Source organism: Aphelocoma coerulescens, chromosome 10 (assembly GCF_041296385.1).
Source record: "Aphelocoma coerulescens isolate FSJ_1873_10779 chromosome 10, UR_Acoe_1.0, whole genome shotgun sequence".
NCBI lineage: Eukaryota > Metazoa > Chordata > Aves > Passeriformes > Corvidae > Aphelocoma > Aphelocoma coerulescens.
In genome coordinates, this window is record NC_091024.1 from 18,198,402 (window position 1) to 18,217,957 (window position 19,556).

Genomic DNA, 19,556 nt, shown 5'->3' on the forward strand with positions numbered 1-19,556 from the left:
GGTGCCTGACATTTCTTTTGAGAAAGTGACATCAGAATTAAATAGAAAGACCCTTTCTAAGGGCTAGGCTGTAAGTGAGAGAAGTGAGGTCACAAAAACAAAACTATAAACTACTCTCAGAGAAACAAATCAATCCTCTGCTAGGCACACAACTGAATGTACAGGAGCTTCATTCAGGGGTAAAGTTGGAAATACAACAGACCTGGAAAAGGCATTCACAGGAAAAAAAGGACTAATATAAACTGAAATTCATCTGTGCTCTGGAATATCCTTTCTTTAAGCTCCAGACAGCTTCATCAAAGCCCATTCATCCTCTATTTTACTTCATTTCCTTCTTAATGGCTTATCCTGAGCTCATCTTTCCTTCAGTTCCCTTTGCCCCTTGCTGCTGGCCTTCTGTTTTGCCAGGGACATGCCTATCTGATCTGTTGGAAACAGGGCTGGCAGTAAATGCTAAGGGGAAAGACAACTTTGGTTTAAACTGTTTGTTTCCTTGTTCTACCCAAGAATGCAATGAGGAATCTGCTGGTTTTTTTCTGAGCATTTCAATTGAAGACTCTTTCTTCAGTTCTTATTCTTATTCAACTCTTTCTTCAACTATCAAATTTCTTATATTTAAGTGAAAAGGAGGAAAAAAGAAACAAAGAAGTTTAGGAAAGTATGTTGTCTTCAAAACAGGGATTTGGCCAAAGTTCAGCCCCTGGGAGAGGTAATCTAGATGTATGATAGAGAGAGGTAACCATGATGTTGAAGATGTGCATGCAGGGAGAACATTAGGAAAAAAATGGTGCTTGCAAGCAATGTAGATCAAGGGAATTTAAGAACAACTGGAACTACTGGAATCTGATAGAGTGCTCCTGAGAGGCTGTACCTAGATGCATTACCTTTATCAACCTGAGATGTCAGGTCCTGCCCTGTGTACAATCATTTTGGTCTTTGGGAAACTCTGGGTTTTCCTGAATCATCTTATGACCAACATGAGATTCATGTCAAAGTCCCATGGCAAGTCCTGAAGAAAGAAACAAGAATGAGTCAGACATGTCAAACAGCTCTTTACACCTCTCAAGTGGCCTCTGAATTCCAGACAGCCCCAATGTGTTCTCAAGGTCTTATCACAGAAACTAATTCACAGCTTGCACAATGCCTACTAAATACTGAGAAGGGCAGGAGAATTCAGAGGCGTGGTGGCTGTGCAGCTGCATGTTGCTTCTTGAAGCCCAAAACAAACAGACTGGAGGAGCTGGGGAAAATTCTAGACCAGACTTAAATAATATATGGTTTGCAGAGCACACTTGGCCAATTAAACAATTTGTTTGGCCTGCCAGATGCTCAGGAGACAGTGTGTCGTTTGGATTAGTGGGTGCCTGGGAGAACTTCCCATGCCTTCTGCCAGCTTGCCAGCTACTGCAGGCGAGGTGTCCTCCCAGCCAGCATATCCACACCTCTCAGCTGTGCAGCTGCCAAAAAAAGTGTGGTATCACAGTCAGTGAAGAGGCAGAGGAGAGGGAAAGTAGATGAGAAGACAAGGAGGATGGAAGAGCAGAGGCAGTGATAGAGGCAGTTCTGGTAAGGTATGACAAAAGGTGCAGTTTGAACTTGCTAAGCCCACCCACCTAACTGCTGCAGTGAGGCATTCCAGGCCAAAATCCTATCGTACAGGGAAATTGGGCTGAGTCACCAAATTCATTCCTCTGCTGTTTCATGCATCACACCATGCAACACCTGACAAAGTCTGCTTTGTTTGGTTTTGTCTCTGGGGTTCCCATAGGGAGGCTCTTCCAGGTCCTCCCTTTCTAATAGGTATAGTCATTTTCTGCTGCTTATTTATAGCTAGTTTGCCCTTATACTTAAACCTTGCCTTAGCTCTCAAAGTTCTTTGCCCTGCCTGTTGATATATTGACACACAACAATTACACCCACTCTGGCTTCACTTTGCAGACTGTACAGTCTAATAAGCAATAGTTCAGCCTGTCTAGGAGAGCTGAGTTGCACACACTGTAGAATCAGTGTCTTTCAAATGATACCTAAAAAAAACTGTGGACTTTTTGGTATCTTTCATTCAGAGTATTTAACCAGCGTCAATCCTTCCAGAGTCCTTTTGTAGCAAAGTGTGTTCTTTGCAGCTCTCTGCTGGAAGGATAGGAATTTCAAGCCCACAAATCAGTAAGGCTTCCATATGCTTGGAGTTGGGCATGTGCATAACTGTTTTTCTGGATCCAGATTAGAGTTCTCACCAATTGACAAGATTCAGCTTGTGGTTTATGAAGTGCTGCCAGTTTGTCTGGAATGAAAGATTTATATAAAATATCAATTAAAAAAAAGGTAATTCCCTGTTCCAGGTTTATGTGTGCACTGCATTAGTTAATAGGTGGTTGGGAAACATGAAGGAGACTGTGCAACAACATTGCTTGTATCACACTTCATGTCATGTGAGAGCTGATCCATGTTCCCAAAGCACTGACAACTATCTACATGCAAAACCAAGATGGGAAGGGACAAATAAAGGTGCAGAGATGGTATTTCCAGTATCAGGAAGGGGCAGCACCTCTTGATCTCTGAATGTAGCAAGTATTCACTTTACTCTGCTTTCATGCATCGTGATGCTTTTTCTGGGGATGAAATGCTGTACAAACAATTATAGGGGAGCTTAAATGGAGCAGTAACAATTTTTCTTGGCCTCTGTATTGCTGATTTCCAGCCTGCAGTGACCGACACCAGATTTTATTTGTATGGATCCACCAGAAATGTCAGGACAGGAATTCCTGGCTTAAGTCGACTGACCCCCGAGGAGTACTGAAGGACGGACAGGACTCTGAAATGACAAGTGCAAACCCAAAGCTACAGTTTTTTCTCAGCAAAACAGAAGTGCGGTGAGGAAGCAATACCGCGTGCCCTTCCGCAGGGCTGAGCAGTGGGAGAGGAGGAGAAGCACGGGTGAGCGGTCACTGCGGTTCGGCAGCGGGGCAGGAGGGCTGCGAGCCGGTATGCAGAAGGCAGTGCCCGGGCAAGCCGGGGGGGGGGGGTGGGCGGCGGCTCCGGGGGAGGACCGGGGCTCGGGCCGGCCCTGGCGCGCGTGTCCCCGGCGCGGGGCCGGGCTATCGGGAGGAGGGCAGGGCGAGGGCGGGGCGGTTGGCGCGGCTGGCCCGGCCCGCCGAGGAGGAAGGGAAGGGAAGGGGAGCGTACTGCGCTGTTGCTCTTTTAAGCGAGCGAGCGGGCGCAGGAGGCCGGTACAAAGGGAGTTCCGCCGTGCCCCACCGGCTGGGGCTGCCCCGGCCCCGCCATCTTCTGCCCTGCAGGCGCGGCCGGGGCCAGGGTCGGGCCGGCTGAGTCGGAGGGAGGCGGCGGCAGCGCAGGCCCGGGCCCGGAGATGAGGCCAGGATGTCGGTGTCAGGGCTCAAGGCCGAGCTGAAGTTCCTCGAGTCCATCTTCGACAAGGACCACGAGCGCTTCCGCATCGTCTCCTGGAAGCTGGACGAGCTCCACTGCCAGTTCGTGCTCCTACCGCCGCCGCCGGGCTCTAGCCCGCAGCCGCCGCCGCCGCTCACCATCCACTGCAACATCACGGTGCGGGGGCCGCGCGGGGCGGGGAGGGCCGGGCACGGCCCGCCCTCGCCATTGTCCGCGGGGCGCGGGGAGGGGGCGCAGCCCCGCCGGGGTGACTCAGCACGGAGGGACCGGGGGCCTCCGGGGCCGCTCCTCCGGGGCTCCGGGCGCCCTCCCCGCTGCCACCATAACAAAAGTTATGGGGGGCGGGCGGCCCCCGCCTCTTTTCCTGCGCGGTGGGGGCTCCTCCGGGGGACCCGGGCGCAGGGGAAGGACGCGGGCCGGGGCCGCCGCCGGCGCTTCGGAGAGCCGCGAGCCGAAACAAAGGGCGGTCGGGCCCGGGGCAGCGGGCACAGAGCCCCAGGGCGGTGGCGGGGGGAGCAGAGGAGCCCCGCTGCCCGGCCCGGCCCCGCGGCGACTTGCGGGGCACCAGGAATGTTTTGCGTGGAGCCCGGAGGCGACGGGTGGGCGCTTTACCGAGTGCGCCACACGGCCGCGGCCTGGGGCGGGCCCGGCCTCCCCCGCGGGGCAGCCCGAGGGGGCCGCAGGGACGGGAAAGTTGTCAGAGTCGCCGTCCTGGAGGGGTAACACAGGGCCCCTGCTCTGCTGCCGAAGGGCCGTTTTATGATAACCGTGCGTTTAAACTTGTCAGGGAGTGCGAGCAGCCGTGTCCAGTCTGATGGTCTGCTCCCTGCCAAGGGCTTTGAAGGTTCCCCTTTATGTGGGGTTTTCTCCCCTTAAATTTGTTTGGCTCAACATTTTTTAAATGAGTGGAAGAGAAGCTGAATAAAACGTTCAGTGTTGTGGGACATGTAACAATCCTCTGGTTTTTTAGAAGTTTAGGCCTAAACTTGCCAAAGGATTGGAATATATTGGCATCTGTGACTCATGTACACTAAAGTGCTGGAGGTTCATTTTTGTTGGGTTGGTTGCAGTTATAAGTGTTTTTAAATGCCTTATCAAGATTCAGCTGAACAGTGATGTATTGAAAAACTGGGTGAAAATAGCATGTTCGAGTTTAAGGAAGATAAATTCTACGGCTTTTTTTTGGTCTTTGTATGAAAGTTTCAAACACCATGGTGGTAGAAACATGAATATTTCAGTACTGAAAGATGAAAATATGTATGCAAACCAGGCAAGTCTAATAATAATCATGACCAGATTCTCACTTGCCTCAAAGTAACTATTAAATTAAAGGAGAGTTGTTAAGTGGATCTTTCAGTTTTCACAGTTAACTGTCATGAAAAGTTGCTTCTGTGGTCATGGGATAGATGTTTGTTTTACTGGATACTTGTAAGACATAAGATGCTGGGGTTTTTTTGGTAAAATAAACAAGATGCTTTGGTGTTCTTGTTTCCAGACATGACCCATCAGATGATGGTTTGTGTGACTTCCTATAAATATTTTTCATTCAGTTGAGGGCATTCCATTGCAGAGAAATTGGCTTTTTGTTTCCACACAACATGATCTATTTCATAAGTCTTGCTCTAAACAATAAAATGAAAGGTCTGATGATTATGCACCCTCAGTTGCCAGTTGAATTTGATGGGTTATTTCTTCTTTGTCAAGTCACAGCTAACAGGTAAGCCAGCAGTAAGACCTGAAATTGTTGTGCCCAGAATTTGTGCTGTGGTGTTTATCTACTTCTGAGACTGTTTTCATTTGTAACTACTTTCAATGGTAATTCTTATTGTGAAGAAATATGCCCACTTAGCTGTACGCCTTGGTTGAGGTGTGTCTGAGCAAGCAAGAAACCACTTAGGTCACCGTTGTCGTATTTGTGTTAATGAGGAAACAGTGTCTGCAATCTGCTGTTACAGTCCCTTGCCCCAAAGGTCAGGAGATCTTTCACGTGCCATTAGACTTGTGGCATATGAACTTGCACAAAGAACAGGAAAAGTGCTCTTTGAAACCCCAGAACTGAGACTTCTGCTTTGATGAAAGGCTGTGTCTGAGCTTCTTGAAGCTTTTGTTTCACAGTTGTCTGTGAGCGAGCAGCTTGGTGCTTTCCGACGTTGACTAATTTTTAGCTCTTTGAGGCAGGTGGCTATTTTCCCCTATTTGTTAAAAATAAATGGAGATAGGGCAACCTGAGATATAGAGGTGGCTCCCTTGAAACAAATGGGAGCAGGTGATAGAACCAAGAAGAGAAAGCTCATCTCTGAGCTTCTGTTCTAGTTCTTTGACACACGTTAGGACTCTTAAGAGTCACAAAAGTGATTTTTTTTTTTCTCCCCCTCCCCACTAAATGGGGTCTCTTGGCTCTAACTCCTAATTGCCTCCAGGTATTTTTGGAGGGTTTTGTGGGTACTGTAAACTAGAAAAGCCTAAGTTACTGTGCTTCAGTGGCTCTGCAGGTACTGTGGGAACTAGAACTTTAAATAGCAGTAGTAGCATGCAAAGACTGGTAAGGCTATAAAGTTTTTGGTAAATATATTTTCTTGGGGAGACTCTGCATCAGAAGCTGCTGTCTTAGCACTCTGGATTTGCAGAGCAAATATGCAGCTTTAACTGTTTGCTTCTTCTAGCTGGTTTAGCCCCTACAGTACTGATCCAGCCAGGGTATTTCCTTTACTCAGCAAAAGCATATGGTGGATTGTATCTGGATGCTCAAGAATCCTGTTAAGGGGGAAGAGTAAGCACAAAGCTCAATCAGCACTTCTTTTCTTTGTGGTTCTGTTAGCATACCTCAGTATTTTGCGTAAAATGATAGCTGTCTAGCAGCGTGTAGAGATGCTGAAGTTATGGGATGGAGAAATATCTGGTAGGGAAGGAAGCTTTTAGTAGCTAAAAAGAGGTCTGATAACTAAGTTGGCTCTGATATTCCCAACAAATCTTTTTTTCTCTCCAGCCTAGAGAGAAGGCAGAGGGAAGAGAAAACATTCCTCTGGAGAGGTGAGAGAGAACATATGCTTAGGAACTGTGTAGGTCTCCACAAGTTTTCTGGACTAAAATTCACAGTTTGAGAAGTCTGCCTGCCACTGGCATTTCTCACTGAGATGATTTGCTGATTGTAGTGTAAGTTTGTAGAACTATCAAAGTTCAGTGTTGGCTATAGCATCTCAGGGATACTGTACCTGTGACACTGAACACTGCTTGAAATTAAAGCAAAATACATTTTACTTGATAGCTCTTCTGTTTATAGAGTGGCAGCCAAACTTGGTCCTTCACTATTTCCGGTAGTGACCCATATTAGAACTTACAGAGTCAATCAGATTGTTTTAAAAGAGGCACTTCAGGGTGGAGTCACCCCTGTCAGAAACATTGCTGCTTATTCCTGAGAGCTGTCTAATTATTGAACTTGTTCAGGCTGTGTACCTTCACATTCCCATTTTGTTATGCCAACAGCAGTGTCTCCATTTGGAGTTTTATTTCTGTTTCTCTCAGGTTTCCTTTTTAGTTAACAGCACTATTCCAGTTGATCAAGTTCAATAAACCTTGTCCTGTTCCTCATGTGTTTTGAAATAGTATCAAGCCTATGGCCTTACTTAGAGGAGTGTGTTTGTTGATCATGACTTTAGGCAGGTGTCCTTCAATACAATCTCTGGTTTCAGTTTGTACCTTATCAGACTTAGGTCATAGTATTGCGAAGGGTGTGTTAGAAGTATTATACACCGAAGTCTTTTTCTTGTTATTTAAAGGAAAAGGACTGGTTTGGATTGCTGTTAAACATTTTGTATTTTTCATATCATCTCTTGAAAGAGAAACTGGATATTAATATCTCTCCACCCATATGCAAAATTACTATTGAAATTCTGTGTCCTGAAGTGACACTTGCAGGTAGAATGGGGATTTGTGCCGATTCCGAGTGGGAGCAGGTTTGTCCTAAACAGATACAGGGCTGTGATGTGCAGTGATATCCTTCATACATTAGCAATTCAGTTCAGGTGATGTGGCTGACTCAGTAAACTCTTGCTTCTCTGTTGGAAAGAAGCATCTTCTGCTGAAAAATAACCCTGCTGCTAAATTGGAGTTAGAAGCTGCTGTGAATGACTTGAAAAGGTTGCTGTCTACAGATAACTGCAGTTGATGGGACAAGACTTTATTTTCCCTTCTAAACCAGAATGGATAAAAAGATATTACCTGTGAAGCTTTTGACAAGCTGGGTGTATACAGAGAGTGAGTGTATTGGAACATATGATAGTTCTTCAAAGGCATAGGATTTTCATATTGAACTCTCTCCTAGCTAATGCCTAGACAGCTGGTAACCTTTTTAAAAGGTTATTTATTTGTACACATAACTAACCACATAATGAATGGGGCATTCAGTTCCAACCACAGAGTTTTTTTTTTTTTTTAAGATCATTAGACATTCTGTAGTGAGGTTGAGACCTTTTCCTTGCAGCATATGGATGCCAGGACTGTATAAAAACATACACAGCTTTATCTTGATAATATGTACTTTTTAGCTACAGTTAGATATACTTGGTGATTTTAAAGAAGCACCCATGCAACTGTTATCAAACATAACATGCAATAGAAATTGATAAGTTTAGTATTGTTTAGCAAACCAAAATGAAGCTAACAAAAAATTACTAAAAGAGTAGTGAGGATTTTAATTTCTTTTTTTAATGTCAAAACTGTAATTGGAAAAAGAATATCACATAAAGGAGTAGGAGGAATCTTTTGTGTCTGGAAGGCATGACCTTTCTGACCATAGTCTGGTTGTGTGATGTGTGAAAGGCTGTAACCAGTACCTCAGGACTTTACAGATGGTTCTGTCCTCCCTACAAGGTATGAAGTGCTCCTAAGAAAGCCACAATGGTGGGCTTCAAATAGAAATGCTGGCATATGTTGAGATCTCAATGTACAGTAAATTGTGTTCATTTCCAGTGTGTTGCTCATGTGAGTTAATGATACAGTAACTTCAGAACTAGGATTGTTGTGGTCCTTGAAAAACCTCTCTGTGCCCTTTGATAATTAAAGAAGTTTTGTAGAAAGCATTACATTCTTTTTATTCAACACCCTTCTGCACGTGAGCTATTCGGGAGGTTTTGTGTATTGATGCCTTGTTGATATCCTCAACATGTATTGAAAGTTAGGATTGCTGGTAAGAGCAAAGAGTGATAGTGTCCTGTGCACTCTGTAATAGTGCTGTTTCTTGCAGACCAACAGAGGCTATGTGCCCTGTGAGGTGGCTGAAATGGAGTTTGCTGGATTAAGGACCTGGCTGGCAAGTAAAAATTCTTACCAAGTTCTTGTTGATCTGAACTATTTCCCAGTTTGGTTCAGCTGCACAAACAGCTGTCCCATCACAACAAGGGCACAGGACTGAGTGAGAGCTGCTGGATCCAGCACTGCTGGCAGAGCCCTGGGTGGCGCTTGGAACTGACCTCTCCTGGGTGCAGCGCCTGGGGTGGCACCAGGCCCCTGGGCCTCCACCAGTGTCCATGTTGTTACAGTGACCGCTGGACCAGACTTAACTGCAAGGAGTTTGTTTACTTGAAAAATCTGATTCTTTCCAGCAGAGTGCAAGATGCAGAGATGGAGACAGTTCTCTAAATAGTATTATTATTAGGAAGGAAAAAGAGGGTGTGGAATTTCTCATTAGGAACAATTATTTGTAGAAGTTGATTAACAGAAATGACTCCTATTTTAGTTATGTCTCAGTGTGGACTCCTGTTCAGTATTGTCAGGTTGTTTTCTTTTATGTAGTTTTGCAAGGTTGTAAATGCCTGAATTCCTGGCTGGAGTATTAGGGTTTTTTTTTCCTTTAAATGGTAATATTCCATTTTTAAGAGACATGACAGTTGATGATTTAGTATGTGTTCCACTGTGTTTCTTCAGCTGCAAGCTCTGTAAGAGAAGCAAAAATGACCTTTCACCAGCTCCTAGAAGACAACTGGAAAATTAAATGACTGATTATAGTAAGAAGAGGCTATTTAACATTTAGATCTTCAGTCAGACTGCCTGTATGCAGTACACTTGAAGCTAATATGATCAAAATAGTTCTCAGTTGATCTCTAGTGGAAACAAGCATAGCAGTTAGTGTATATCTCACTGATGTCTAGCTTCCAGCTGTAATCTCTAAGCGTGGTATGAAAATAATGACCTTACATGTGGGGATTTTTTTTTATCTCTTGCTTACAAGACATCTTGGTGTACTAAGTACTGTAGAGCAGCTAATACATGATTTCTGAAGATTTAGTATGAACTGTATTCTCCCTTCTCTCAGACCTCAAAATTTTTTTCCGCCTCATAGCAGAAAGAGTTCAGTGCAGTTGGAGATCTTGTAGTAGCTTCTTCAGTGTGTATTCAGGAAGGCAGGAGCATAAGCTATGTTAGAACTTGTGTAGTGGCATTAGAAAAAAAATCAAAGCGTTCCTGAGCAGTGGTGTTCAAGATACCACAGGCTTCCTTGAATTTTTGAAGTAGGAAATAACTGTGGTAAGAGTTGTGGTATTTAACTTATTAGTGGTAGACATTGGTTGAACTCCATGGTACTGCAATTTTGCATGTGGGGGACAAAGCTTTATCCAAATGGCTCTAATCTGAAGGCCCATGGCTAAGCAGCATCGGGGCAGCTGTGTACATGTTACTATGAGGGGAGAGCTTGGGAGCCTGGTGAGTGGTGGCTGGAATGCTCTCAGGTGTAAGGAGCAGCAGGACCTCTCTTAGCTGTGAGTGAGAATGAAAAATCCTTCTATCTGCAGGGGTATGTGGAGCACAGCAAGTTTGCAAAGGGAAAAGGTAGAAAAGAAAAAGGTTGCTCTCAGAGAGGGGAAAGGGCACAGATAGAAGGGGATGCTGAGTGATTTGAACACTTGAAAGATGTAAATTTCTGAAGTTAGAGAAAGAAGGGGAAGCCTCAATCTTTTGGGTGACAGCAGAGGTGATACCAGGCTCTTCATACTGTGGAGTAACTGTGTAAGTGATAAAGGTGAGAGGAGGTCTGCAAGGAAACTTTATGAAGTTAAGTTGGTGAGAGTGAGATGTGACACAACTTAGTTATAACCAGTTCTTCTGTTCTAGCCATATTAGAAGCCATTTCTTGTTACTCTGGCTTTGTGACACTCGTGTAGATGATAACTGGCCTGTATAGTTGCAAAAGCAGGTAATTAATAACTCTTGATGATTAGAATGAGTTGATAATTTGTTTCAAGTAACCAGACTTCCTGGAAGAATTTGGGCACATCAGATTCTGTGCTGGTAGTAAAGAGAGTATTGCAGAATGAGATTTGCAAAATACCTTTCTCTTGAGCCCCTGTGTGTAGCTGCTCTTAGGTAAAGCATTGCCAGTTTGAGTGCATGTGTAATGTGTGCATTAAAGAGAACCCCTTGTGTTTGAGGGCTCCCAAACAACCAGCCTCTGACAACTGGCAGGCTGAGGGTACAACTACACAGTGGCTTTTTGTGTGTGAGGAGTAGGATCGCTTGATCCTACTGCTGTGAGGTGCTGTAATAAAAACCTTGATATAGTCGCAGGTCTACAGCCATGTTCCCAATAAGCAAGTCACTTTGTTTTCAGCAGTGCTGTGTGCTTTGCTCAATTTTGAGTGTGGAGGATCTGTAACTTTATTTGTTGCTGTTAACATTGGCAAAGCAACGTTCCTTAGCTCCCTTGTGTTGGCCCTCCACAACAGTGTACATTTTCAGAGACTACACACTGCTCTAGAACAACTGACTTGCTATGCTGTTAATGCAATCCTATGTAGCATGGGGTTGTGTTTGAGCAGCAGTTCAGTAGCATTTGGTGGACTTTAGTTTGGGTCTGGACAAAAGTGCTAAGGGTGTTTGGTTTTTTTTCTGTGAATTTCCTTGAGTGGAGAGATGACATGCTGCATGATGATGATGTAGAAAGTAAAATGCTGCTTCACAGTGATGAACAGTAACTGCATTTTATCAGAAAAGTGCATTTTTTTTCTTTTATGCTACAGATTCATGTTTTGATTCTGTGTAGTTTTGTTACACTGGATAAGTAGCCTCCTGCCTTTTTCTTGGTATGGAGGGAGAATGAGGTTTTGGCAACTGGTAAGAGTCTGATAAAGCTGTTTTTCCAAGTGTTATGTGCAATTTCACGTATTGGAATTGGCAGTTGGGACATTTTGCATAGATTAAATAATTTGAAGAACAACTGTCTGTAAGAACTTGGCCACAAGAAATATAAGAACTGTGCTGCCACATTTGCATTCATGTTTGTGACCATTTGAAGTGATATTTTGTGCCTTTGCTACTTTGGTTGTAGATATTTTGGCTTCTTATCAGGTCATGATGTTTTGAGCAGTGAAAGGTGTGTGTACCTGGACAGAGAGATACGGAAGTAAAACACAAAAGGAGCTTGGATTATTTCACAAACTTTGAACTTATTAGCCTCTTGTATGTGCCTGTTTGAAAGCAGCAGTTGCTGAAGTTTTCAGGATTTTTTTTTCTCTAAATGTTGTTTTCTGTCTTGGGTGTATAAAAAAATTTTAAAACTTAAAGATTCTGTAATAATTTCAAGAGAATTCTATGGGCTTGGATTGAACAAACGAATTAGTGCAGGTGAAGGTGCAAATTACAAACTGCTTGGATTTTGGAATAATTTGTACACAAGTGAATTGCCATTGAAATACAGTCCCTGTTGATACTTCCTTAGTTCTGTGGTCACTATCAATGAAGATTGGCACTTACAGATGATGCTGAATCTGTATATTGCAGAAAGTGTTCCATGATCTAAGCTTTCAGTTGATTTAGAAATATTCTGTGGTCCCTGTGCACTCATGCAGAAGATGGCTGTAGAAGGTGCAGTGTCAGTGCTCGTGTGGCTGTCACTGAATGTGACAGCAGGCAGTGGCTTTGCTCTCAGAAGGGTGTTGTGAAGACAAAAGGGATCTCCAGAACCATTCTGTATACTTTCAACAATTATTTCCTCCTGGTTACTTTTGTGGTAGCCTTCTGCAATCAGTAGAACTTGTTCATACAGAGAACTGTATTTTTGTTTGGGATAGTTTGTGGTTGCAGAGTGAATTTCACCAGCATCTATAGAGTTGTGGTTTGTTACAGTCTTTCTGCACCATGAGGCACATACCTTTCACCTTCCCCTCTCTATCATGGCTGTATTTAATAACATAAACAATTCTAAAGCAAGGTACTCTGCTACACTTGCCTCATTCCGTGGAGAGTGTGTGGGAGAGACAAATTGTGACCCTGTTAGTTGTGTTGATTTAATATGCTCCTGAAGGTATTGGCTTCTGCAGTGCTGAGAGTATTAGCAGAACTGACATAGAACAGGATTAGGGGATTCTTTCACCTTCCTCCTGCAAAGGTGCAAGATGATTAAACTCTTGCAATCCCAGGGATTCAACCAAAGAATGATGCTTCACCTGGGATTGTCATGTATAGCCTGTAGCTGTCAATACAGCTATTAAATTTGAGAGTAGAATTGCAGTAATTTTGTATGTTGTAGAGAGAGATGTGTATTTCAGACAGCTGAACTTGGTGCCTTACCAAGTGCAGGACTTGTAAGTGTTCTCGCTGAACTGCAGCCTGTCAGGCTTTAGGGAGGATGGCAGTAAAGTAAAGCTATACAAGCTTGCCTTTGGGCAAGTTAATAGCATGTTATATACAATTTTAAAATTCATGAGGAAAAGCAAGTTAAAGTTTTCCTCTTGTTTGGTAGTGATGGGTTCACATTGCTTCCTTGCTACCACAAATATTAAATTTCATTTTAAACCCTCCATTGCAAACACTTTTCTTATCTTTTAGAGCTCTTGATCACTGACATGTCAGATTCTTTAAGAAACGACAAATTCTTCATATCTAAAAGTGCAAATGTTAGGGGACTGTAATGTTCAATAATTTGATCTATACAATACAGCAAATGGTGGTGTCTGAATGTTTGAAAATAAAAGTTTGGGGGGTTTAAATAACTGGAGGTTTCTGGGAAATGGTTTTATTTGGATTACTTTCAGTGAAAGTGATTCTTCATGCTTTTTTCTTTCTTAATTATTATAAAGGATCAATTGAGAGGGCAGATGACAATCGGCTGGCTTTTAAAGGTTCTTTAAGCTTGTAGATTTCACTGGCACTTGAGCTGCTAGTGGTAGAAAATGCTTACTGCTTCTTAAACTGCCTTTGGAAAATTTGACCCCTAATAATGGGAAACAATCTGTCAGTTGTGTAATCACAACTAATGCTATTTTAAGTAGCTGTAAGTACTAGTGTTTTATGGTCACCAAGCTGAACTTTAGCTTTACAAATCTTCTAAATCCTAATATTTTTGTTAGAGGAAAAATCCCACAGAGTTAATACTAAAGGCAGCTTGATATGGGTGAAAAATAAATAGTGAATGATTAACTAACAATTGCAAAAAAAAAGTGTACTAGATTGTAGCTAAGTGTTTATTATTCTTCAGTAGTTATTGAACATTCATGTAGGATGTATATATGACCCCTAATAAAGATCTGATTCTGCTGTTTAAATAAATTGGAAAGTTGGAAAGACATTTGGGATTTAAAATAAATTATTTGGCATGTGTTTATAGCTGCAAATGTATTCACCTTGAGAAGATTGTATTAGCCTTCTGAGACGTCTTGTTCCATTAGGATTTACTTCATTACCAAGATCTAGGTGAGCAAGAACAGTCTCTCTCCAGCCTTCTCAGAGTATCTAAGCTGGTTAAAAGATATGGGAGTTTGGTGTTCTGCTTTTTGTAAGTAAAGGGGGGTGAGAAAAAAATTTGGGACTGAGAAGATGAATATTAGAAGGACTGTTAGAAAAATTAGCTAAGATTGAGTTGTATCTGGTGTAAAAAGAACAGAACTAGGTTCTGCCTAAGATGGAGATTTTGCAAAAACTAAGGAACAGACAAGAAGTAAAACTGACTGAAATTTGTTCAGACAGTATGCTAAGGATTTTTAAAAGAAACCACCCCCACACTTTTTCCATCTAGTATGATCTGTAAATTAAAGAAAATTAAGAACTGTTACCTTGTAATTGTGATTTGAAATCATAATGCAGTAGCCACGTGTTTAAATGTGTTTTCCTACCATTTAGCTGTGATAAAATGGCTCACTTGTGTGCAAGGAGATATGATTACTCTGTTGCCTTGCAGCAAACTGCAGGTACAGGTTGTTCTAATGTTAAGAGTGAGAGCAAGATGTTTTGATTTGGCAACATCACAATTTTAACAGTATTGTAGTAATTTAGAAATACCTCATTTAAAAAAAGTCTCTTACTAATGTCAAAATTGTGTCACTGTAGCTTAGAAAGCAGGATAAAAGATTATATAACATTGCAAGGAAATGGCCTCATTGTTAAGGATGAGAAAGCTTAGATAGGATATACTTAGATGACAGATCCTGTCCAGGAAAAGCTGTCTTAATGTGTGTGTTCCTGGAATCTTCTGTCACATTTTGCTGCTTTCTTTTTTTTTTTTCCTTTGGTAAGCAAAATTGTTAGTAAAATGTAAGTAGAGCTCTTACAGAGGATGTAATGGAATGTCTGAACAGTGAGATCCCATGTGTAATCTTCTAACATGCTGTGGTTTTCCTAAATGACTTTGATCAGTTTTGAAATTGTTCCCATGGCAGAAGTGCAGGGCTTTAGTCTCTTTGTATTTTGTGTGTTTGTTAGTGGGCTGAATTCTTTGACTGCATTCTGTCACAGAAGCGTTTGTGTTGACAAAGCTCCCAGTCTGTCCTGGTGCTGATACAAAGAGTCTCTAGAAGTGATGATGCCATGAATTGTAATTGTATCTGTGCTGCTGTAAACATCCTGCCTTTGTCCTGCTCCAGTGCAGGCGAGGTGTGATGTCATTGCTGTCCTGTCACTGCTGTCCAGCGGGCACTGCTGTGCTCCACAGCCCTCCCTCTTGGGATGAGCTTCTGCCTTTGCTTGTGGAGAGCAGGAAAAAAGCAGCAGTTACATAAAACATCTCAGATACTGAATATGGTGATTGCTGTGCAGCTGAGAGAAATCATATGGACATGGCAGCTCTCTAGTGAAAGGCCCACAGTAAAGGTTTTTTTTTAGCCACTGACAATTAATAGTGAAACAACTGCTATTTTAGGGTCCCTCTCATGAAGTGTTGTCTTTGAGAAGCCTGTGTTCCTTACATGACACAACAGCTCAAATCCACCTCTTATCGCTATAGGATGCAGATACAGAAAAAAAACCTGACTTAATTCTCTCAACAGCATTAGCTCTTGTGAAGTTCAGTTGTTTGACCTTACAAACCACAAGCTTAGCTTTAAGTTGCCTGCTGTGGTTATTACAAACTCATGAGCCTTTTTATATCTCAAGTTCAGAACATTTGAAGTTTCTGTGAATTCTGTATTTCAAAATATAGTGACTCATATCCGCGTGGAAATCAGCTGTTCCAAAAATATGGATTACTTACAGATCTAAAGAAACTTAATGCCATTTATGTTTTTAAACTAAATGAATATATTTATTGATAAGTCTGAAGAATTAAGAAGCATCACAACAAAATGGAAGTTTGATTAAATTTGTATTTTAATATTAAGCATCTGTTGTGAAAAAGTTGGAATGTGCAATTAAATAGTCATACTCCAAAAATCTAAAATTTGAAGTATTTTCTGATACAGCTGAGTAAATATGCTTGCAGTGTTAAAGAAGAGCTTCTCTGAGAAGTCCGTTTTTCCCATTCATGTTTCAAAAGCTAGATCAGACTAAAAATTTGAATAGTTGATAATTTTTAGGACATAGCCATATGTGCTATATGCTAATAATCCAGGCAGTATCGAGTTTTTGAAGTTTCCTCACCTACAGGAGGATTTGTTTTCAGGGCAAAAAATGGAGTGAGTGTAAACCATGAGTAAGGACTGTCATTCAGAGCAGGAGGCAGCAGCATATTCAAGTAGCCACTGCAATGTATTTAAAGTCATAGTGGGATTGCTTAATCATCAGATCTGCACTGTCAATCATGTCCCTGGCTGATGACAGACACGCTGCAAGTATTTTGGAGGAGATATTTATGGGCCCCCAGACTGGAATAGATACCGGTTGCAATAAGGAATGTCCTACTGTGGGGTTGTTCCTCAAATTTTTTCAGGTGGAGAAAGGAGAAATAAAATTGTCAGAAAAAAGGAATATAGACAGTGAAGAGTTGAGTTCCACTCTAAGCAGTCTTCAGGTTCCAGATATGATTTAGAAGAGAGGACTAGCAGATGTTTGTGTTCTATAAATCTTTGCAATTGATAGACTTGCATGGATCTGGACTAACAAAATTTTTAAAATGCTTGATTAAAAAAAAGCCAAAAATACCTATTAACAGAATGGTGCATGCATGCACAGTCCAAGTGTTGACTGTATCTGGAGAATATTTTTATTCTAATGAGTCTGAGGATTTTAAGAAACAGATGGCTTGGTGAATCTTGGAAGGGATTTTGCTCGTTCTTTGTATTTCTTGATGGGAACGTTGGTGTCGTCTAAAGTCATGGTAGTAGGGTTTACGCTACTGCCTTTCTCTTAACTTCATGAGCTGGCCAGAGAAGCTCAGGTCTCAAAAACAGCTGGGTCAAACAAGTATTCAGGCAGTGGGCCTGCAGTTAGCAGAGGTTCCCTTATGCTCTTGCCCACTGTGCATCCAGATCAGTGCATAGTATGAAAGGCTTGAGGTGAGAAGATTGCTCCATTGCAGAAGACTTCACAAGTAGGTTGCATGTTATTAAAAATGAGTGAGATGTGATCAGCACAAAACCTGGAATAGCTTTAATGAAGCTTAGCTCCTAAAAATAACAGTTTAGAAACCCAGTGGCAACGGGGAGATCCAGCTTTATTTCTCCCACAGAGATAAGTGAAACTGAGGAGAAAATACACTCTTCTCAAGTGCTGTGTTGTGTAAAGGAAGAAAGTGATTAAACCACATCCATAAGCCTGCCATAGCCATAAGTCTTGGCAAGCTGAGCACTGGACTTTCTTGATAGATATTTGAGATTTTAGGCCTTAATCAAGAATAGATATTCCAAGGTCTCTGTTTTGTGCATAGGGTCCTTTGAAGTGAAGGTGAAAGATGTAAACGATATCTTTATGTAAAAATACAGAGAATATCATGTATTCCTTTAAGGTGTGATTTAGGAAAAAAATATATAAACTCAAGGGGATTGAACTTGTTAAAACACAAGTTTATGCAAAGGCTTTGGTTTAAAGGTGGGAATTTTAGACCTCTGTATCTAGAACTTCTCTGGAGTATGGTGCCAGGTGGGAGCTCAGTCTGTTTTTCCAAAACTGATGTCCTTTAGTCACATGGCTTCTTTTATGGGGTTCAGGACTTCAGCTAGAAGGTCAGTTAGGAAATACACTTTATTAACAGCCAGTTCTGACATGCTTGTATTTTTCTCCAGTTGTCAAATCTTGACTGTTAAGTGTTGAAGAATGAAGCATAATTTATTGGTTCTAGAATGAGGAAGATGGATTTTTTTCATTTTCAACTGCAGTGAGGGCAATGAATGAAAATTCCCTCATTATTTTGTAAGACCTGGGGATATGAAGATAATATCTGTGTGATAAAACTGAGATTCAGCAATTTGTCCTTAGCTACTAAAATTTACTTGAATAGGTGAGAAGTAGAGAATGCCTTAAATGACTGAAACAAAACAAGTAGAATCCATGCACATCAGTGATGTGAAGGGACACCTACTGTTGAGTTGGAAGCTACATGGTTTCCTCCATCCTCACAATGTTACCAAACTTGTGTGAGAAGAAAATTGGAATTGCTTTTTGAAACCTATAAGCAAGAGCCAAGGGGTTTCCGTTCACCTTTCTCTACCAGGGGTCTGTTAAGCACCTTTGGAAGGGCTGCATCCTGTGGCACCTTAGTGACAGTGGCCCCGTCAGCAGCTGTGGGCCACATCTCTTCCATGGAGTCCATGTGCCTGAACCATGGCTTGTTGTGCAAACTGGAACACACTTGTAATCCTGTGAGCCCGTTTGATCTCACTTGGCTGTGTCCTGGCACCTGCCTGGCAGCTGTAGGACACTGTGGAGGGAATGAAGTTATGCCGTGAACTTTCCTGTATGCAGTATGTTGCATGAGAAATCTTTAACAGTGGAAAGTCCTCTGTGAGCCTTGGTGGTACAAAGATAAAATGGCAGATTTTGGCCCTGTGATCTGCCAGTTAAACTGTCCTCCAAGGCAGGAAATTTGAGCTATATTGCTTTGGTCTGTGGGTCTAGAAGAGTTTCAGTAATCCTGTTTGAGGAGGAAATCTAAAGATTCCAGGTTTTATTGCTTTCACAACTTTTCTTTGGAAGAAACTGTGTTTTTATGCAAAATCAGCATCAGTTTTATTCTTTGACATGTACTACTTGAGATTCCGTTTTTTGCTAATTATCACTCATACTGCATTTTTAAATTTCTCCCTCCTGCTCCACCTGCCCCCAAGGTTTTAAACATTTCAGCACTGCTTCTTATGTATATCCATCATCTGAGAAAGATGAAAATAGGATGAAATACTAGAAGAACCAGTTGGCTGGATTTCTTTCAACTTCTTTTGCATTGCCTAAAAATGCGGTGCTAAAAGCTTCTGTGTTACCTGACATAGAGTAAGATAAAAGGTGATGTTAATACTGTGTTATGAAATTCTGGGGGTAAATTATTTTTAAAAGCTTTGGGACTTACTGTTTATTTGTTGGGTCTTTTGTTGTTTGTTTTTTTTTAACAGGAGTCTTACCCCTCTTCATCACCAATATGGTTTGTAGAATCAGATGACCCAAACCTGACTTCAGTCTTAGAGCGTTTAGAGGATATTAAGAAGAGCAATACTCTGGTGAGTGAAGTGTTTTGGTTATTTTGGGCATTTGCTTGGGCGTTTACTTGGCTTTGTCACATTAACCAGCAGGTCAGCTAGTTCAGTTTTAGGGTTATTTGGGGGGATTTTATAAACACAACTTTCTCTTCTAAAAAAAACTTATGAGCCAAAAGTAATCCAAAAGTTTTGATTACTTCTTTTAGAGAGTAATCATTTAAGTAAAGTTTCAGCCCCAATAATTACAGTGTGAAGTTTTCTGAAAATGATTAAACAGTGAAGTGGGTGAAAATATTAAAGCTACTGAATAAAACAGCTGTTGTA

At 41.9% G+C, this 19,556-nt stretch overlaps 1 protein-coding gene across 1 annotated transcript in view; it reads left to right on the forward strand.

Annotated features, from left to right (window-relative positions):
* Positions 1-3,134: 3,134 nt before the first annotated feature.
* UBE2Q2 (ubiquitin conjugating enzyme E2 Q2) overlaps positions 3,135-19,556 on the forward strand; it is a 46,655-nt gene continuing 30,233 nt past the window's right edge. Inside the window, exons 1-2 of the mRNA XM_069025285.1 lie at positions 3,135-3,564; positions 19,149-19,253. Of these exons, the coding sequence (XP_068881386.1) occupies positions 3,379-3,564; positions 19,149-19,253 (291 nt within the window). The 5' untranslated portion in view covers positions 3,135-3,378. The remainder of the gene's footprint in view (positions 3,565-19,148; positions 19,254-19,556) is intronic.